Raw genomic sequence first — 22,201 nt, 5'->3', positions numbered from 1 at the left:
TTCAGCGCAAACACCAACACATATTGAATGTGGCACTTGCTTTAGCTTTTCAGTCTAACATACCCGTCTTCTATTAGAGTTACATGATAAGAACGACAACTTATCTCCTCAATAGGACTCCTCTGTATTATTGCATGACATGACATCTTATGAAATATTGCACAAAAAACAACCAGCTTATGAACATTTAAGAAATTTTGGATGTCTTGCATATGTATCTCACATAACACATGAACACAAATTCTCACCAAATTTTAAAGCATGCATATTCAGTGGGTATCCTGAAAATATGAAAGGATACAGTTTACTTGACATTCAAACCAATTATATTTTGCATGATCGAGATGTTCTCTTTTATGAAAATATATATCCCTTCCATAACAAGATTCTGGGATTCTGGGACTACCAGTCCTTCATTATCGCCACCACGCTCTTCCAGCACCTTGGGTTCGGCACCACCAGCAGGATTGGGTTTTACGAAGGTGAAAGGAGATTAATGATGGTGTTTGACGAGAAGAAAGAGAAAGAGAAAAAAAAAAGATTTTTTATTTTTATAAATTGTTTTTTTTCTTAATTTTTAAATTATTTTTAAAATATTTTAACTTTAATATTACGTGGACCACTAAAAATTTGCCATGTGTACAAGTGTGTACACGTAGACAGTCCACCGTGGCACTTAACTGTGATTTTTGGACGGAGGTACGCAGAGCAAAACGGAACTAGGGTTTAGGTAGTTATGCCGCCAAAATTTCAGTTTTTGTGGTTAAGTGTTACAAAACGTAAAGTTCAAGTGGTTTAGCCGCCAATATTCCTATAATATAAAAAGCCTGTAGTTTATGTAAATAAAATATAAAATATTTATTTCAAAAAATCTAAGATATTGAAAATTTCGTACCGACCGTATTTTTGTAATTTGTTTTTGGTTACTTTCGTTTTTTTTTTTTAATTTTCCCAAAATTAAACGAATTTTTACAAAAATACTGGATTTTGGGTCAAAATTTACAATTTTACTGCCACATGAAATGTTTTACAAAAATATTATCTTTTTGTAAAACAACCGTAAAATAACAAAACAGAACAATTAAAAACAACAGTAAAATAACTGTGAAAATTTAACACAATACACAGTATTTTAGAAAAAAAAAAAAAAACACAGTATTTTTTTAAAAAAAATTGTACCCTACGGTAAAAAAGAAAAAATAAATTGAAAATTCAGTATGGTGTAAGAACCCCAAATTAAATCAAATTAAACTCTATATTAAGAAGCCCAGGCCCAAGCCCAAGCACAGTTAGTCACATTGTTCTTTGCTCTCTCCTTTACTCAATCTCTCTCTGGCTTTTCTTCTATTCTCTCTGTAAACCCTAGAAATATCACCAACCTCGTTCTGATCGGAGATCGGAGGAGAGTAGGAATTCCGTTTCAATCATTGGCCGGTTAATACAATTACTTCAAGTACTATATATACTTACTTCACTCACTACCCAAACTTTCATAATTTTCTGATTTTTATTTGTGAATCGATCCCATTTCCATGCTATTTGTATTGTTCTTACCATATATTTATAAGTTTGGGATGATTATGTATATTATTTGTATATATATATTGGTGTTGATGATGAAGTGTTTCTAGCTAAGCTAGGCAATTTGAATTGGAATTATTTTAACTACAAATAGTGTTTCTAGCTAAAATATTAAAATAGTGTACACGTTCATTCATTACGATTTTGTTATTACATGCTTCCTCTTATTATGGTGCGCCTTTGAATAAAGTTGTTTTTTCACATTAAAATTGTTGATATTTCCAGAAGCATTCGGAAATTGAAGTGGAGAACGAAAAGGATAAACTACTTAATTAGTTTACCTTTCATGAAGCTCAAGCTTCTAAGGATAACTTTCAAGACAAATTTAAATTTTTACACTCGGCGTTTGGTTGGAGGTAATGAAATGGAATGGAATAGAAAGGAAACAATTTTCATTCCATTCTTTTATTTGGTTGCATTTTAAAGTATTGGAATGGCATTCCAAAGGAATGCTCTTTCTACCATTTTGGTGGAATGGCTATTCCATTTTAAAAAGAAAGGAATGACCATCCCAATGTAACAAGAAAAAAAAAAATTAAATTATTTTTTTATTAATTTTTTTTTTATGTATTTTAAATTTTATTCCATTCCTATTCCCATTTCTATTCCTATTTCTATATTTTCATTCCTCCCAACTAAACGCCCCATAGTGTAACTCTATAACTAAAAGAGTACCATGTAATACAATAAAATGGATTTTTATGTGTTTGATGATGAAGATGTACTCGATCGGAACAAGTTGATAGGATTACGTCCCCATGTCCGAATGGCAATGTGGGCCCCAGCAATAAGGTTCGACAGGGACTTAATAAATTTATGGCTTATACATTTTTTTACTATTGCTTGATAGCTTTGATGGGTTTAATCGGATCCTCATGGTTTTCTCGATGAGTAGTCACTATTGAATTTTATTGAGTTTTAATCGAGCTCATGATGAAAATCACACATTAGGCCCTATTGAGTTCTTATTGAACCTAATCGAGTTGAGTATGTTGATCACTAGCTCATACAAAACTTATCAAGAACCCATTGAACACCCATCAAGCTCATCGAGTACATCTTCAACAATCGAGTGTGTAGCAAATACATATCAAACCTATGAAGCATTAACAAAAAAAAAGGTTGTAAAACAAAGCAAATTTAACCAAACAAAATTAATGGGCAATCAGCCAAACATTGTAGTAGGCTAGAAAGAGAGATCATCGTACTTAGACTAAATCATAAATTAAGAAGTATTTTAGTTATATTAAAAATTATTTAACTAAAATCAAATTCAAAAGTGAAATTCTAATTTATTTTTAAAAATACAACATCTAAATTATTATTTTATAAAAATATAATAATGTATTTGGGCCAAATTGATATTTTTCTTAGGTGCTTCTATAATGATCCCTTAAAAAGAGTAAATCAATACATTTCTTACTAGTGAAAATTACATCAAATATGAGATTTCATAAAAAAGTTAGAAAAATATGGCATTTATAGGTTTGCCACTCTTCTATGGCATTTTTTCACATTTAAGATTTTTTATGGTATTTGATATGCCATATTTTTATAAACTTATTACCAATCTCATATTTTATGTTTTTGTTTTTAGCTTAATTAGTTTTATTTTATTTTTTTAATTTATTTTACATTTACATTTAAGGTTCTTTTCTATTTGAAAAATTTACACCAAATACTACATTTTTTTCAAACTTTACATTTTTAATTTGACAAAACATTTTACTTTTGTACTTTTCTTAATTTTTTTTTTCTTTTTTACTGTTTTTTACTTATTGAAGATTCATAAAGTTTTTTTTTTTTGTCTTTTTTATATATTTTTTTAGTTAATTTTGGCTTTCTTTTTTCTTTTCAATTTTTAAGTCAGTTGCTATTTTTTTTTTCTTTCTTTCTCTTATCTCTCTCTATTTTTTTTTTCTAATTTCTCTTTGTGTCTCTTTTTTTTTTAATATTTTTTCTCAAACTAATTTTTTTCTCTTAATATATATAATAAGTGTACATTTTTATATTTCATTTTTTTTTACAAAAATTAAACTTGTTTTTTTTTTATTTATTTAAACTACTATTTGTTTTTTCTTGTTAAAAACTAATCATTCCATTAAAAACAGCAGGAAAAAAAAACCAGTTTCATCAACATCATCCTGAAAAAAAATAATATAAAAAATCATAATCTAAAAAGAATCCAAACTTTAAAAACTAGTTTCATCAACATTGAAAGAAACTAATAATTTCATTTAAAGAATAAAAAAGAAGTTTCATCAACAAGATAATGAAAAAAATTACAATCTAAAAACGATACTAACTTTAAAAACCAGTTTCATCAATATTAAAAGAAACGAATTATTTCATTAAAAGAGGCAAAAAAAAAAATAGTTTCATCAATAACATAATAAAAAATACACAATGCCTAATAACTAAACTTTTACAAACGATACTAAATTTAAAAACCAGTTTCGAACATATAAATTTTATATCAATACCTAATAATCAAACTTCTAACTTCATTCTTTATTTTGACATTTAATTTTTTATTTTCTTGCTCAAAAATTAAACTTAATTTAAACATACAATATGCAGCAAATATAACAAAGAGAATCATAAATTAAAATCAAAGAGAAAAAAAAAGAAACAAAGAAAATTAAAGAGACAAAAATGCAATAAAAACCATAAAAAAATAAAAAAAAAAATAAAAACAGTGGAATGTGAGAAACCAGTTAGTAAAACAACCAAAATAAAAACAAACAAATAAAAACCAGTTTATTGAAATAAATTAATAAAAAATTGAATAAAACTCAATAATGAACAACAATAAAAAAAATCAGTTATAAAAACTAGTTACTTAAAAAAACCAGTTATGAAAATAATAAAATAATATGTTTGTTAGAAACTGATTAATTAAAATAAAATAAAAATTGTTGTTCAAATATCATACAATAATAAAACTAGTTTTATACAAACTAAAAAATATACAATAATATCATAAAAATGGAGCAACCCCATTACAGAACAGTTAAAACCTGTGAAACCAATTTCGACATGTGAAACCAGTTTTGACGTTATAAAAAATCATAACAAAATACAAATGTTAATAATAAAGTTAATTGAAACCAGTTTCATCAGACAATCAAATAAAAAAACACACACACACAAAAATACAAAAAAAAAAATACTAATCACAAATATAATCAAAACAACACATAATGCATACCAATAATTTAATAACAAAATATAAGTATAAATTTCCAACCTAGAAACAAAATAATAAAAAAGTAACTTGAAAAAAAATTCTAATAACATAATGAAACTATTTTTTTATTCTTTTAATAAAATTATTTGTTTCTTTCAATGTTGATGAAACTGATTTTTAAAGTTTATATTATTTTTAGATTATAATTTTTTATATTTTTTTTTTCAGGATGATGTTGATGAAACTGGTTTTTTTTTTTTCTGCTGCTTTTAATGAAATAATTAGTTTTTAACAAAAAAATAGTAGTTTAAATAAAAAAAAAACAAGTTTAATTTCTATTAAAAAAAATAATATCTATAGTTGAGATCATTTTTTATTTATTTTAGTATTTTATTTTTTAAAAAAAAAGAAAAAATAAGTAAAAAGAAACAAAAATTTAAAGTTTTTTATGACATTACTCATGACTTTTTCCCATATTTGTAAGTTTTTTTAAAAAATGTTATATTTAGTGTAATTAAGTTTTTATGCCATATATATCAAAACTTACTTTTATTTTCCCACATTTTTGTAAATAGGCCTTCTTACTATTTCGACATTTGACATTCAGGAATAAAAAAAATTAAAAAATTCTCCGATTTCAATTTCCAATAGTGGAAGAATTAAACTAAAAAATTCTTAATGCCAAAACAAATAAAAATACACAGGTTAATAGAATTTTCATATATATTTTTTATAACTAATAAAAGTACTAGTAGAATATTTCTAATTTAAGATTCATAGCTGATTGCTTACTTAATCTTATTTTTATCAATTCATGGCGTCTAGGGTTTGACTCTAACCACAATCACTTTCACTATAAATAACTACAAAAAGTTCTCAAATTTTAAAATAATTTACAATATAAAAAATAATGTTCAAGCACTCTATTTCACATGTGTATAAAATTAAAAATTTATATATACAACACACTTTTAAACTCTATTTTTGGCGAGTTAAATTTTTTTAAATTTTACATAATATTTTAAATAACTATAACATACTTAGTCATGAAAAAAAAAGGATAACTAAAAAAATTTCCAAATGTCGAAAGAGATAAGAATGTATTGGGATGTAGAATTTTCATAAATGTATTTTTAGAACAAATACAAAACTTGTAGCACATTTACAATTTAAAATTCATAGCTTGGTGGCCACTTAAGCTAATCCTTAGTGTTATCGATCAGTGGTGTCTAGGGTTCGACTCCAACCACCGTCACTTTAATTGTTAATTTGTTTTCCCTCTTTTTTCTTCTTTTAATTTCCGTTCTTCTTCTTCTTCTTCTTCTTCGTACCATAATCAACCTGGTTTGCTTCTTCCTCGTCGGTAAATTATCTCTTCTCTCTTTCTCCTTACTTTTTTTTTTGTTTTATATAGCTATATATTGATATTATGTAATACAGTGATAGTGTTTTAGTTGATATATGTATGTGTATATAATGTTTGATATAATGTCTGTGTGAATAATTGGTTGTATAGTAAATGTATTTTGATAATTGATTGTGTGATTTTTTTTTTGTTTTATATAGATTTATATATTAATATATATACAGTGAGCAAAACCCCTACTAAAACCATTACAACTGAGCTCCCATTTCTGCTACTAATCATGGCGATGACGACGAGTAAAGACCAAGCTCAGAACGTAGCCTTCACTAAACAACCCTTCATCGAAGATGTTGGTCCACGTAAAATGTGAGAATTATATATATGTATATTCTTTTTTTTTTCAGAATATTTATCATAGATAACAATTGGTTTTTGAATCTTACTTTACAGAAAAGGAATGCATTTCACCGTACAATCGGCTGCTGAGATTGCCAAAATGGCTGAGGTTCAAGTGTGGAAAGGTCAGTATTATGATCCCACTCGGAAACCTTATGCTGATGGCTTATTGGATCCTCGCATGGTAATCTTCACTTTTCTTTTACTTCATTCTTCTGATTTTGTTATTTGGGCTTTCTTAATTTTGGTTAAGTTTTTTGAGGTAATCATTTAAAATCCATTTACAAATAGGTGGTGCTTGTTCTATTGTCTTACAGTTTTTTGTGTGTTTATTAATGTTTGGATTGTACATGGTTAACTGAATTTTTCTTAGACTTTAATTTATTTTGTAGCAGAATGAATACATTTTGGTTGGTGATTTTGATAGAATTGTATACTTTTTCATCATCATCGATTTTATTTGTTGGAACAGAGAACTATTTTGTGATTTTGTTATTTATTTATTTACAGTTTTTTTTTTGTCTTTGTTAATGATTTTAGTGTTCATGGTTTACTGAATTTTGCTTAGACTTGAATTGATTTTATTGCAGAATGAATATGCATTTCAATTAGTGCTTTTGATAAAATTGTGTACCTTTCATTATCATCATCATCATCATTTTTATTTATAGCTGGTTGTTGTATGATCTTGCATTTTTTTTTTGTCATTGTCGATGATTTAGTGTCCATGGTTTACTGAACTTTGCGTAGACTTGAATTTTTTTGTAGCAGAGAATACATTTCGATTAGTGCTTTGGATAGAATTGTATACCTTTTCATCATCATCGTTTTTATTTGTTTGAAGAGAGAACTATTTTGAAGACTTGGAGACAAATCAATTGGGGCATATGAAATCGTTATCGTTCTAGTTCTTAACAAATTTCTTTAAATAGATTGTTTTTTTTCAATGATGAATTTCAGTGCAGAGATCTCCTTCTTGTGTTTGATTCGTGATAATTTAAATGCTGTGAGGCAATTGAATCTTTGACAAGATAGTCTACTTTAATACAGCTGACTTTTTCAGCATGTTGATCTTGGGGATGGAATCTCTGCTTGTTTTTTTTTTGTTTCTTATTTCGTCACCAGTTCTTTTTTTGCACTCTTTTATTTCAAGTACATATCTTATATAGATTGATTATTTCTCGCTCTCAAAATCTACCCTTTATTCTCCTTTCATTTTAGATGAAATTATATTTTATGGTGAAAAGTGTTAATTATTGTAACTAAATGCTCTGTTTGTTGGAATATTTCTTTTAGGGCGCTGCAAATAAGTTTTCTGAATGTGCAACATGCCATGGGCGCTTTTCGGATTGTCCTGGCCACTATGGATACTTCAAGCTTCCTCTACCTGTATACAATGTTGGATATTTGAGCACCATATTGGACATTTTGAAGTGCATATGTAAGGTACCGAAAGCTAGCTCCCTCTTGGTCCCTCTGTTTTTCTCTACCTGTATTGCTTGATGTCTATCAGTTGTCCAAGTCCAAGAACTTGGACATTGTCTTTTGAATACATAGATATCGTGAGGCATACTTGCAAATCCATCTCCTGTAACATTTCTCATATCCTTTATCCCAAATATTTTATTTCATCTTTTACAATGTTTTTGTCTTAAATAAATACTAGCCTGTATGTTTTTTTAATTTTATATAAATGTTACACACACTACTAAAACTTATAATTGCTTGAGTGAAAGTTTACTCGTTGTTTTGTCATAGTGAACTAATCACGATGAGGTTATGCTTTGTTTCTCTTTACTGATTTTTACTAGAGCCCCATTAAAATGTAAATGTATATTTAAAATTTTGAAAATGGTCTAAGCTTAATTTTTTACTCGTTATCGCTAATGCTTTGAATCTTTCACAGACTTGTTCTCGTATTCTTCTGGATGATAAATTACGCTTAGACTTTTTGAAGAAGATGAGAAGTACTAAGATAGAGCCATTGAAGAAGACTGAATTGATGAAAAAGATAGTGAAGAAGTGTAACAGTAGAGCAGCAAAGTGCCCCAAATGTGGAAGTCTTAATGGTTTGGATTCTTTCTTTCTCTCTCGATGTTCCTTAGTCAGTAATTTAATAAACACACTTGATTCCTGCTATATGCTGACTTGGGTGATCCCTTTATTTTTTTGTTTTATGTCAAACGTCAAAGATTGAATTTCTCCTTAACAAAATTCTATAAAGTACCTTAAAATTGTATGGATTTCTGTGCAGACCTTGAGCCATTTGTCCACCTCATTCCAGAATTTAGATGTAAATAATCAAACCATAAGTTTTTAATATTTAATTTAAAACTTTATAGCCTTTTGGTTTTCATTCCTTATTTGACTGTAAAAGAAGGGCTTCTCTTTGTTCTTTCATGGAAATTTTAGCTCTAGCAGGTGGCAGTCTGCTGGTGAAGTAGACCTTATGTACTCTTAAAAAGGTGTTTAGTATTGCATTTGTTGATCTGTTTGAAACTCAAATTTTGAGTATGGAAATTGAAAATTGAAAGACCGAAGGTTGAGATAGCTAGAAAGAATGACAATCATAAATTCAGAAAAAATAGAAAGAAAGAACAGTTTGTTAGAAAAGTCCCAAATTGGCAATACATAATAATAAGAATTGTTTTGCAAGGAATTAGGTTAGTCCACTTAATAGGTTAACCTTTTAGATAGAAACCCGTTCCTTTGGAAGGAACATCATAACACTTCTTGAGTTGCGTGAGCAGAAATGAATAATAGGTTTTAAAAGGAGAGGTCACCTGACATGGTTTCCGTTTGGGCAAGAGTGAGAATTTCTGGCCTCTCATTGAGTTTTCAACTTCTAATGCAATCAAAGACATACAATATTTGTCCTTTTATGCTGAAGAAACTTATACTAAACTTTCGAAGAAAAAAAAAGACTTAATGACCTGCTCCCTTTTGTGTTTCTTACTACTGAGGCTCTTTACTTTCATTTTAGCTTTTGAGATGTTCAATATACATATATTCAGACGATGTTAAAGATTTTTATTTTGTTTTCCATACCTGTAAGATTTGTTTATTTATTTTGAATAGAAAATTGTATGGTAGTGGCTTCTGAAATTTGCCATCTATTGCAGGATCTGTGAAGAAAGTTGTGTCTACACTGGGCCTTCTTCATGATCGTTCAAAACTAAATGACGGTTTAGAAGAGTGCAGATCTGCAATTGCACACACAAAAGAGTCCAAGGGATCCATTAATATCCAAAGTCATATTCTTAATCCAGCCACAGTTCTACACCTTTTTAAAAGGATGCTTGATGAGGTATACTCTTAGGTCTACATAGATGAAGGTGATAAATGTTTTGAAGTGTAAAGTTGCCCAAGCTATGGAGATTTCTTGTATGAGAATACATAGCAATTTGGGGGAAATGTTTACTTAAATTGTTGCAAGACTGTGAATTGCTTCTTTAGTTATTTTAAAGTTGCCTTTGATTTATTCAAATAAAGGCAAAAAAGAAAGTGTGTGTCATGCATTTCCTTGCTTAACTTTTACTAACAGTAGAACTTACATGCAATCTCTTTTAAAATATTTCAGGACTGTGAGTTGCTTTATCTTTCTGGTAGACCCGAGAATCTTATCTTGACAAACATCGCTGTGCCACCTATAGCTATTCGACCATCTGTTATTATGGATGGATCGCAGAGGTTATCTTTGCTTTCATTTGCCGAATTATCAAGCTATTGCTTTCATCTTTATGGGGGTTTTATTTTGTTTTGTCTTATGGTCTATGGTGATGCAGTTGTTGATAGATATATGTTTATATAATTCCTTTGTTTCAGCAATGAAAATGACCTAACTGAGAGGTTGAAACAAATTATTCAAGTCAGTGCTAGTATTCGAAAGGAAACATCAGAACCAAGTACCGCAGCTAGATATCTGGTGTGTGATAGCAGTACAAAACTTTAAATTTCTCCTGTAAGATTTAGTATGAAGATGTATAAATGTTTTTGATTATGTCAACTATTTTGGGGTCATAGGGTTTTCATCTTTAGCAGCTGCAATTATCTATATTTGGTCTGAAATCCTATTATAAAAAATGCCAGTTTTACCATTTGTCTGAACATATATGGAATGGTGAATATTTATCTCAAGCATGGTGTGATTCATTTATGCTCTCATTTATATGTGCTACATTTTAGATGTAAATTTTTTTAATTTTTATTAAAAGAAATATATTTCAGTTTTTCTTATGATTTCGAACAACATTTTTCTTGTTATTTTCTTTTTCTGTGCCCACCAGGTATGAGCTACTAATAATTATGATTGTCAATTATTTTGCTCATTTATTCAAACTTTGTTTTAATTATTTGTAGTATCTGTATGATCCAATTTTTTATTGTTGTTTAGTATTGCTTTAACTGGGACCAATTTACATACGATACTTAGTTGACATTCATAAAAAGTTCCAACGAATTATGATTCAATACATGCTGTTCAACACCTGTAATAATTTTTATTATTAACAGTGTACTATCACTCTAATGTCTTTGCTATCACCGTGGGCTTTGACAAATTTAGATGTATAATAGTTATTGCAATTGTTCTGGAGTGCATCTTACTTATGCAAAGATTGTTGGTTTAGGAAAATTGGGACCTTCTTCAAGTTGAAGTTGCACAGTATATAAATAGTGATGTTCGTGCTGGTCCTGCTGCCATGTATCAACCTCAAAAGACTCTAGCTGGTTTGATTCAGCGTCTCAAGGGGAAGCAGGGACGTTTTCGTGGGAATTTATCTGGAAAACGTGTTGAATATACTGGTCGAACTGTTATATCTCCCGATCCTAATCTAAAAATTACTGAGGTTAGGAAGTTGAAGTTGTACACAAACTTAATTTTGTGCTGCTTTTGCATCTGCTATTGATTCTCTTGTTCTAATTTGCACATATTCAGGTTGCGATTCCTATACGAATGGCTCGGATTTTGACTTACCCTGAACGTGTTTCCCATCATAATATAGAGAAGTTGAGGCAATGTGTCAGTAATGGCCCTGATAAATATCCTGGTGCAAGGATGCTCAGGCGTGCTGATGGTTCTACATGGCAAGGGCTCATATATAGTTACTTACAGCATGTGCTAGCACACATAAATTAATTATTTATTTATTTTTCGTTTGATTTATTGTTTGTACTGTAGGTCTATCAAGGTTTCCAGAAAGCGTTTGGCAGATGAGTTGAAGTATGGTGATATAGTTGAGCGTCACTTAGAGGATGGGGACATTGTTCTGTTCAACAGACAACCTAGTTTGCATCGAATGTCTATCATGAGTCATAGGGTATTTACACATTTGAATTGATTTCTTGTGGCATAGTTTTTATATCAAGTCAATTTAAACTTATAGTCCATAGTTTTAATCAGGATGAAAAAAAATTATTACTTATATATATTTTTTTTTCTGAAAAACTATATTGATGGTTGAACACAGTGAACTGAGCTGAATATAACCCTTGGAAAATTTATCTTCAAACATAAGCTTCACACACTAACCACTTAGACAATCAGGATTTCCTGCCATTTGAAGATATTGATTTTCGAAAAAGGTAAGAGGCATCAATCCACTCTATCATTATATACTAACAATGTTAAGTACTGTACCATGGCTGAAAATTGATCGGTCGATGCTTATACTCTTTACACATGTGTGAGCTTAAGCAACAGATTGATTAGAATATGGGGGCTAGTTTTTTTTTTTTTAATTAAGGGCCACTTACAACCTGAATATGATGCTGTGAGATTAGCTCTTAAGAAACAGAACTGCATTTATTTATATCTATCAATCTGAGTGCCGATTTGCAAACACTAGAATAAGTGAGCTCATTTGTGCATGCAGGCAAGGATTATGCCTTGGAGAACATTGAGGTTTAATGAGTCTGTTTGCAATCCATACAATGCTGATTTTGATGGTGATGAAATGAATATGCATGTCCCACAAACAGAGGAAGCTCGAACAGAGGCAATTTTGTTGATGGGGGTAATTTTTTTTTCGCTTGCAGTTTCGTTATTTTGTGTCTATATCATGCTGTTATATTTTATGGCCGAGTTATCTAATATTTTCACATATTATATGCTAAAGTACTTGTTCTTTTATCTGTACACTATTAATTACAATATTGCAAACGTGGCACCTTTTTCATGATTGTATTGCCAAATTTTATGCTAAAGTACTTGTTCTTTTATCTGTACACTATTAATTACAATATTGCGAACGTGGCACCTTTTTCATGATTGTATTGCCAAATTTTCTTTCTTTCTTGTATAATTTCTCATGTCACATGCCTCTTGACTCTAATATTCTATTGTCCTCACAGGTGCAGAACAATCTATGTACCCCGAAAAATGGAGAGATTTTGGTTGCATCTACCCAAGATTTTCTAACAACATCGTTTTTGGTTACTCGAAAGGATACATTTTATGACCGTGCAGCTTTTTGTTTGATGTGTTCATACATGGGGGATGGCATGGAACATATTGATTTGCCAACACCTGCTGTTATTAAGGTGAGATGTGTAGGTGAACCTTTCAATTATGCCGTTTTAAATTATTCCACCGGCGAACATTTTCCCTTGTTCATTCTAAATGGTAAAGATTCTATCATCTAAGGATACTTGAAACTGTGTTTAATATCATAATTATATAATCAGTTATCACATTAACTATTTGAGCATAACACTCGGCTCAAAGCTGTACAAAACTGTTTTAAAGTGATGTTTTGTAATCTTATTTGTATTTGATTTTCTCATTAGTAGCTTTCACCTTTAACTCCACTACGACTTTCAATCCTAATTGTTGTTTAACTTAAGATTTGTTTTTATTATCATTTCACACATTTAAAGGAGATACTATGGTGTTTTTTGCTGATTTATATAAGTCATTTGACCATTTGGTTGATGCTGTCTTCTGAGTTCTAAAGGTTTACTTTCAAATGCAATTTGGAAGCTATTTATTGTTATTTTATTGGGAGAATGTTTATCAATCTAACACGGTTTTTTCTGATAATGGGGAAAATGATGCATTTTGTAAATTATTTACCATTAAAGGTTTTTTCTAATATTCAGCTAAGATATTTATTATTAATGTAGAATCAATTTATTTGTTTTACAGCCAGTAGAGCTTTGGACTGGAAAACAATTATTTAGTGTCCTAGTGCGACCCAATGCAAATGTGAGAGTCTATTTGAATCTTACTGTCCGAGAGAAAAACTACACCAAACTACAAGTAAATGGAAGAGAAATTGAAGCAATGTGTCCAAGTGATGGGTTTGTCTGTTTCTATAATAGTGAACTGATATCTGGGCAACTTGGGAAAGCAACTTTGGGCAAGTCTTTTAATTTCTTTTCTAGCTTTACTTTTTAATGTGTTCATCTTTGTGATTTGTTAGGGGGAATGAAGCTCTTTTACTTTGTTCTGCTTAATGGTCTTCGTGATTTGCTGCGTGAACCGTGAAGCATGCCTATAAAAGGAAAATATATTTATAAGTTATAACTTAATATTTATTTCACGTGCAAAGTTTCCTACCACGCAAAAAAAAAAGTTTCCTTAATCTTGTTTTTCTTCGAGAAAAGGGCAAAATAACTCTCTTTCTATGGTGCCTTTCTGATGTTTAAATGTTTAGTTCAATTGTCATTTCTTGCAACAGTTCTATTTGACTTTCCGCTTTTGCTTTTGCTTTTGATTTAGCTTTCTCTGTCCACAATAATGTTATATCTTGTATCCATGATGTCACACTAGGAAATGGTAACAAGGATGGACTTTACTCAGTTCTTTTGAGAGACTACAAAGCTCATGCTGCTGCTGCTTGCATGAATCGCCTAGCTAAATTGAGGTATATTTCTACCCAGTTTGTTTAACTTTGTATTCTTACTAAACTCTTTGCAAGATAAAATTTGTCCCAATGCGGTTTAGCAAATGGTGGCTTAGCCACTTTCAAGTGCTCATAGTGACAAGATGGTGTTCTTACCCATCTTGGTTTTTGTGCACGGACACTTATCATACTAATGGATATTTTGTCGGTTGCCCTGTTTCCATGGCCACACTTATGCCTTTTTTATTCCTCTTTCAGAATAATGGTTGACTGGCTGTGGTATATGTATTCCTATATTTCCTTTTCCATTTCTTGAATATGATGTGTAATGTGAGAATAACATACAAACACTAGTCTAGAATGTGTTTCGCATTAGGTGGTTGATTCAATCACCATCACTTGTGTATAGAAGCAGAACCCTTTTATCGATGCTACAATGGTTAGCAAGACTTAATTGTAATATGTGCTATGCAGTGCTCGATGGATTGGTAATCATGGATTTTCAATTGGGATTGATGATGTCCAACCGAGTAAAAATTTGCATGCTCAGAAAGAACAGATAATCAATGAAGGCGCTAACACATGTGATGAGAAAATAAAGTTGTTTAATGAGGGGAATTTACCACCTGAACCTGGTTGTGATGCTGCTCAATCACTGGAGGCAAGGATAAGTCAGATATTAAATGGTATTCGAGATGCAACTGGGAAGGTAGAAATCTTTCATGCTCTTAGTATAACTATGCCCTTGATGCACATGTTATTGGTTCTTTATTCTCGTGTGTATTATTTGTTTTATCAAGTGTGAATGTTTGATCTTAATTTAGTAATAAACTATTTGTTCATTAAAGTGAGACCTATCTTATTATCATTTCACTTACATAACATTGCTTCAAGTTAGAGCATACCGGCTTTGCTTCTGCTCAATTGGTTCTATATTCTGTTTTACTTTCTATTTGCTCTATAGAAGAACTGATTTTTCCCCCATTTTTCCTGAATAGCTGTGCATGAAAGAGCTTCATTGGAGAAATAGTCCTTTGATCATGTCTCAGTGTGGTTCCAAAGGATCTCCTATTAATATCAGTCAGATGGTTGCGTGTGTTGGTCAGCAATCGGTTGGTGGTAAACGTGCACCTAATGGATTCATAGATCGAAGTCTACCTCACTTCCCCAGAAAAGATAAAACCCCTGCAGTAAGTTTCACTCTTTATATCTTACAATTTTAGTTCTTTTTATCCCCCGTAGAAATGTGTTTGATGTATCTATGGTTGGAGCCTACTATTATTTATTAGCAGTGAAACCTTTTTGGATCAGATGAATTCTCTGAAAAAACCCGTATCATTTTGTTCTGCACTCTTCGATGGCCTGAAAAGAATTACTAAAATACATCCACACGGAAAAAATGTTATTTTTACGCTTTGAACTTTTTTATTTACAAAAATACTTCTCAATTAAAATAATAAACCGTTTTTTTGGTTTGTTTATAGTTTATTTATAGTTGTTGGCATGCGGTTGTTTTTGGTTGTTTTATAGTTTATTTATAATTGTTGTGAGGTTGATTTCTGGTTGTTTTTTAACTTGTTGCTGAGAAAAGTATGTTTTTGTAAATAAAAATTTTCAATCGTAAAATTGTAAATAAAACATAAAAAAATGATTGGAGCCAACTATTATTAATTAGCAGTGAAACCTTTTTGGATCAGATGAATTCTCTGGAAAAGCCCGTATCATCCAAGCTATGCTTTCTAAAATATATCTTATTGTAATCTCACATTTGATTTGTCAATTGTGATTGAATGAAGTGTAAGCTTAAATGATTGGAGTAACCTTCTATTTAATATTCCTGAACCCTCTGACTCAATCATATTATGAAAGCAAAGACAAACAATTAGGTATTTATTTTGGAATAGTCTTATAAGAATGAACTTTAATACATAAGGTATGGTTTCTAATTTTATTAAATTATTTTGCAGGCTAAAGGCTTTGTTGGCCATTCCTTCTATGATGGCTTATCAGCTACAGAGTTTTTTTTCCACACTATGGGAGGGCGAGAAGGTCTTGTTGATACAGCAGTATGTAGTCTATACTTTAAATATTTTTATTTAAATTCAATGTTATCCTCATTTCAAATGTTTGAAAACAAATTTACTGTTCCAGTCTACTGCAACTTTTAATTGCCAAAACTTACTATTTAATAATAACTTATTAAACCATGATTACCAGCATGAGGACTCGCATCAGAAAATTAATAACGTATTTTATTTGTTGGTAAAGGGGTCATTGCTTTTGAAAAAGCAGTAATTACTGCTACTAGGTTAGCAACCCTTATGGCTCGCTCAGTTGATCATTGAGGGCTCGTCCCCAAAGAGTTGCATAATAGTTATTTTGGATATTAAAAGACAGTTTATAGACAGCTATGGTTGTCACATTATAGACAGCTTTTGTGCTCTTTCTCATTGGCCTTTGTCTGTCAGGAACCCAGTAACACACTTGCAGGTTGAGGTCATCTTACAATTTCTATTTCAACATAGGATTTGTTTTTGGCTATGTTAATTGATATTTAAGTTACACTTGTTCGGTGTTCTAGTTTATTTTAATAAAGGAAATTCTGTTTTAATATAGTCTGTTATTAACTTCTTCAACCAGCAATGGTCCCTTATCTGTAGTTTTATATTTTCTAATCGATGCAGGTCAAAACAGCTGACACTGGATACATGTCTCGTAGATTGATAAAAGCTTTGGAGGACTTATTTATCCATTATGATAACACTGTAAGGAATGCAAGTGGAGGTATAGTTCAGTTCTGCTATGGGGATGATGGCATGGATCCTGCACATATGGAAGGAAAAGATGGAGCGCCTTTAAATTTTGAACGGTTGTTTTTCAAAGCAAAGGTTTGAAATGCTGTAATTGATCATTATTAATGTTTAATTAGTTTTGTGATTTGGGAAATTTTATCGTAGGGACGTCACATTTGCCCCTATCAATAGAGTCATCTCTGTTTTTAGCGTTTAGAGAAATTAAAACTAAAATTTTCTTATATGACAATGTACGCTGTAATTATAGTAGACATTCACCTGTTCTCGAAAAATTTAGAATAATTTATAGTGTTGAAAACAAGGTTCAAACATTCAGTTGCACTTTAAACTCTGTTTTCGATATTGTGAATTATTCTGAATTTTTCAAAAACATATAGAACGACTACTATAACTTTAATATAAATCATCCCAAAAAATAGAATTATAATTTCTTGAAATGCCAAAATCTTAGATTTCCCTATCGGTAGGGACAAAAGTGGTCTCCTTACTATAGTCTTGTCCATATATATTATATTCTTGTTTGATACTATTATCTGATAAACTTGTATAATGTTGTTTTACACAGGCCACTTCTCCTGCTAGAGGAAATGAAAAGCTGTCTCCTGAAAAAGTTTCTGAAATAGTTGAAACCAGGCTTTCAAAACATGACTTGACACCAGAGGGAGGTTGCTCAGCCGCTTTCAAAACTTCTCTGCAGTCTTTTCTAGATGAATATGTAAAAGCATTGAATAGAACACAAGAAAATTTTGAATCGAAAGAAGATCATTCTGGGAAGGAAAATTCAACCACTGCAGAATATATTGTCAAACATATATCTGGAGTTACTGCTAAACAGTTAGAGGTATCGAATCATATTTTCTGAAGTTTTCTACTAGAGATTTGTCCCCTTTTACTTCTCATTCGCCCCTTTCTTGTAATCGTTTGGATTATTTTATGCTCCTTTTTTTTCTTCCAGTTTGTTTAATTATTTTCATTATTTAGAATAATCTTTGTTTTGTAGCTTTTGTAACTATATTAGTATTTTTCCTTTTGAGAGTTTGTTGTACCAGGAAAATAATACATTTATATGCATTTAGGTGTTTTTGGATACTTGTATCTCCCGCTATCATTCGAAAAAGATTGAAGCTGGAACTGCAATTGGAGCAATTGGAGCTCAAAGTATTGGAGAACCCGGGACTCAGATGACACTGAAAACTTTTCACTTTGCTGGGGTTGCTAGCATGAGTATCCTTTAGTTTTTCAAACCCTTTTCTTTTATAAGCGAAATAATTAATTCTTTTTTATATGGTTAACACTATGAAGCCATCCCTCTCTCACTACTAAGCTAGCTTCGGTGGCTTAAAATGCTCGATCAAGTATTTAGAATTCCTTGGCATGAATACATTCTAACTTATAGTCTGGCTTATTATTCAACTTGTACTTTCTATATTTTTAGCCAGTATAAAAGAACATTATTATCCTTAACATTTAGAATGCCACTTTTGATCACTAGATTTGTACCCTTTTAAAATTTAAAAATTTATTTATTAGTACTTCGAATTCAAAATTAAATATAGATTAATAAACAGAAAATTCAAATGTTCTTTTTTTTTTGTCTGCAAGGTCTAAAGCTACAATAAACTGCATTGATCATTTGAGAGGACATATTCTGTTCTCTAACTGGGTTGTTTCAGCATGTGTTCTTTAACTCTTTCTTTAGATGTTACGCTTGGAGTTCCTCGTATCAAAGAAATCATTAACGGTGCCAAAAGGATTAGTACTCCCATTATCACTGCAGCACTAGAGTGTGACGATAATGTAAATGCAGCAAGGATAGTAAGAGGTCGGATGGAGAAAATTAGTTTGGGCCAGGTATGTAACATTTCCTATATAATTTTCAAAAGTATTGACAAAATTATTGCATAATTATTTTTGCTATTTGACATTTATCATAGCTTCTTTTCAGTTCCACAGTAAAGCTCTTAAATTGGTAGATTTGTTATTATTATTTCTTTCATTTCCTGGATACAAATCTGAGAAGTCATCAGTTAACCGAAAATTCCAGAATTTCGATTTTTTTAAAAGGCTTCTCTGTTATTGAAATATTTCTAACTTCTATATTCAAATGTTTTCTACAGAAGTATGTTTTAAACTATTTTTCTCTTACTCTGCAGATTGCAAAGAGTATAAAGGTTGTGATAACTTCAAGATCAGCATCTGTAACGGTCACACTTGACATGGAAACGATTAAGGATGCAATGTTGTCTATAGATGCTTACTTAGTTCAAGATTCAATATTACGAACTCCAAGAATCAAATTGAAGCAAGAGGTGAAAATCACTCAATAATATTTTTGTTGAAAAATCTTCTTATTGTTTCGGTTAACACTTAATATCATATCTTGATTTTTGCAGCATATTAGGGTTCCAGATCCTAGGAAATTAGAAATCACTCCTTATGAGGCAGATAGAAGCAAACTTCATTTTCATCTCCACCATCTTAAGACGATGCTTCCGAATATTATAATAAAGGTGTCGCATCTAAACCTCTGTTTTGTTGAAACACGAAAGAATAGAGTTACTTAGTTTTATATTTGAATCATCGCAGGGAATAAAAACTGTAGAACGTGCTGTCATTAGCAAAGAAGATGATAAAAAAACGCAGACGAGCAAATACAAATTGTTGGTAGAGGGGTGAGTTTGTTTTTGTGCTTCAGCACTTCTCCTTTTTTTCCCTTTGAGCTTTGGGAATATCCCCAATTATAGGTCCGAGATCCACATCTATGTATGAATTGAAAGGTCCCAATAATGAACTCTGCCATCAATTGTTAGAATCAATACGTTTTCAAATCGTTTATTTAAAAAATGAACTGATCCCGGTTGTTCAATTATTTGATCAATCCTTTTTTTTTTGTTGTTAAGGCAGAGAAGTCACATTGTAGTTTATACACTTTTGCATTACCTCTTCTAACTGCTGTATTTATGTTTACACACTTCCTAGTGTGTGATACGTAAGCAAATTATTTCCTGTCTAGATCGATACATTAATACCAATCAGTCGGATCGTTGGCTAAAATGAAAATTTTGTTTCTCAGTGAAATAGGCAACTCATTGTTGTTGACTAAAGTACTCAATTCCAATATCGAAAATATGTTTGTCAACCAAAAGTTTACCCTAGTAGCGAACTAATTTCTGTTTTGCATTGTTTAGAACGGGTCTTTTACAAGTTATGGGCACCGAAGGAGTAGATGGGATTAACACCAAAAGTAATCACATCATTGAAGTGCAGCAGACACTTGGAATAGAAGCGGCAAGAACCTGTATCATCGACGAGATAGAGTATACAATGAAAAGTCACGGAATGAGCATAGATACTCGGCATATGATGCTTTTAGCAGATGTGATGACTTCCAGGGCAAGTTTTTTCAAGCTATTCTATCTAGCTTTTTAAAGAAAATAACTAGTAAACCAATGCATGATATTTTGCTTATTAATGTCTTGTCAAAACAGGGTGAAGTCCTTGGAATCACTAGGTTCGGGATTCAAAAAATGGGAAAGAGTGTACTCATGCTTGCTTCGTTTGAGAAAACATCAGATCACTTGTTCAATGCTTCAGTAAACGGAAGAGAAGACATGATCGAAGGCGTAAGTGAATGCATAATCATGGGTATACCAATGCAGCTTGGCACTGGAATGATCAAAGTTAGACAAAGGTAAAACAGATCTGTTTCATTGCAAGTTTTGTTTGTTTTCGAACTAAATTAGAATCAAATGAATAAATCTGTGGCCTCTTTCTGTCTCTAGAATAAAATCTTCACCTGTTAATGCCACAATAACAGAATTATAGTGTAATTTCGAAGTTGACATGTTCACTTTTAGGGTACATTTGGTTTAAAGAATGAAAATACAAGAATAGGAATGGGAATAGGAATCGTCTTTCCACCAAAATAGTCCATATATTCTAGTACTTTAAACGAAAACCTTTATGTATAATAAACTAACTCTGCTGCTAATAGTTAGCTTTTTTCCCCTTTTAACACTCAAGAGAGTCGAGAAATTTTGCATTGTGTTTTCGTCAAAATTGCTGCATTTTTATTTCTTGCTTCCTTTTGAAGTTACTAATTAATTAGTTTTTGCTTATGATGCAGAGTTGAGGTACCTCCACTTCTATCATATGGGCCAACTCCAATTTTATGTGAAAGTAAATGAGTTCAACACTATCAAAATTCCATGTTGGGAGCTTCAACTTCAAGTGATATCTTGTTATTTTTCTACTAATTCTTTGGTCATTCTTTTCAAGATATAGATATTTGGTGTGTGTATATATAATTAAAAAAAAATAAGTTATAAGAGTATTTCATGTAAGTCCATGTTTACATGAGAAAAAAAGAGTTCATTAATTTGACTGTAACACAATCAATTTTGTCTTGACATGAATTTGGCTTTGGCTGTAAGACTTGTTTATATGAATATGATTCATTCATTCATAAATAGAAAGCAGAGTAATTTCAATAACACATATTTATCCAATTACCACAAACGTTATCATGAAAATATGACTTAGTAGCTATGCGTGCGTGTAATATAAATTTGAAAAATCGGTCGTGTATGTACAGTGTAGAATAATGATTACACAAGTTTTTTTATTATTATTATTTTATTTTATAAATATACATATTTATTCAATTATAAGTAGGTCAGCAAGCACATCCTTAATAAAGTAGGTCAGAACAAAATTCAACCTTTAGATCACTATAATTTTTAAAGAATATTACTAATTAATCGTAAGGTATTACTTTTAAGTAGTGTTAAGTACCACTTAATAATAAGCATTACTATTAAATATTAGTGGTGTCTAACACTACTTAGAGGTGATACTTTATAATTAGTAATATTCTTTAATAATTATCTTAAGTTAACTTGATACTTAATTATATTAATAGTGATATGATATCGAAGAGGGTATTAGGCACCACAATATTTTTCTCAATAATACTATAACAGTTGATAATTTTGTGTTAAATTTAAATTAA

General features: G+C 30.7%; 1 protein-coding gene and 1 long non-coding RNA gene across 2 annotated transcripts; both read left to right on the top strand.

The window, feature by feature from the left end:
- Nucleotides 1-1,030: 1,030 nt before the first annotated feature.
- Nucleotides 1,031-2,295, top strand: LOC133036676 (uncharacterized). The gene is made up of 2 exons (XR_009687264.1): nucleotides 1,031-1,453; nucleotides 1,807-2,295. It is a non-coding gene; the product is annotated as an uncharacterized LOC133036676 (long non-coding RNA).
- A 3,574-nt stretch (nucleotides 2,296-5,869) lies between these two features.
- LOC115706254 (DNA-directed RNA polymerase III subunit 1) lies at nucleotides 5,870-21,685 on the top strand. The gene is made up of 28 exons (XM_030633841.2): nucleotides 5,870-6,134; nucleotides 6,338-6,503; nucleotides 6,588-6,717; nucleotides 7,830-7,979; nucleotides 8,440-8,602; nucleotides 9,656-9,840; nucleotides 10,114-10,223; nucleotides 10,359-10,458; nucleotides 11,162-11,380; nucleotides 11,470-11,618; nucleotides 11,713-11,851; nucleotides 12,407-12,547; nucleotides 12,885-13,073; nucleotides 13,678-13,891; nucleotides 14,305-14,398; nucleotides 14,852-15,086; nucleotides 15,376-15,567; nucleotides 16,345-16,443; nucleotides 17,062-17,265; nucleotides 17,756-18,031; nucleotides 18,267-18,414; nucleotides 18,890-19,041; nucleotides 19,344-19,499; nucleotides 19,584-19,700; nucleotides 19,777-19,862; nucleotides 20,379-20,583; nucleotides 20,679-20,881; nucleotides 21,317-21,685. Exons 2-28 carry the CDS (start codon nucleotides 6,418-6,420, stop codon nucleotides 21,375-21,377), a joined length of 4,203 nt encoding a protein of 1,400 aa, XP_030489701.2. The 5' UTR covers nucleotides 5,870-6,134; nucleotides 6,338-6,417; the 3' UTR covers nucleotides 21,378-21,685.
- The last annotated feature ends 516 nt before the right edge of the window (nucleotides 21,686-22,201 follow it).

The sequence above is a fragment of the Cannabis sativa genome, chromosome 1 (genome assembly GCF_029168945.1).
Source record: "Cannabis sativa cultivar Pink pepper isolate KNU-18-1 chromosome 1, ASM2916894v1, whole genome shotgun sequence".
NCBI classification, from domain to species: domain Eukaryota; kingdom Viridiplantae; phylum Streptophyta; class Magnoliopsida; order Rosales; family Cannabaceae; genus Cannabis; species Cannabis sativa.
This window is presented reverse-complemented; position numbering and strand designations above follow the sequence as displayed.

Bases quoted from the DNA above. Each gene is read 5' to 3' on its own strand.
- LOC115706254 (XM_030633841.2), top strand. From the start codon at position 6,418: ATGGCGATGACGACGAGTAAAGACCAAGCTCAGAACGTAGCCTTCACT. The intron at 6,718-7,829 runs GTAATCTTCACT...TATTTCTTTTAG, and splicing joins GCTTATTGGATCCTCGCATG to GGCGCTGCAAATAAGTTTTC. The intron at 10,224-10,358 runs GTTATCTTTGCT...CCTTTGTTTCAG, and splicing joins ATTATGGATGGATCGCAGAG to CAATGAAAATGACCTAACTG.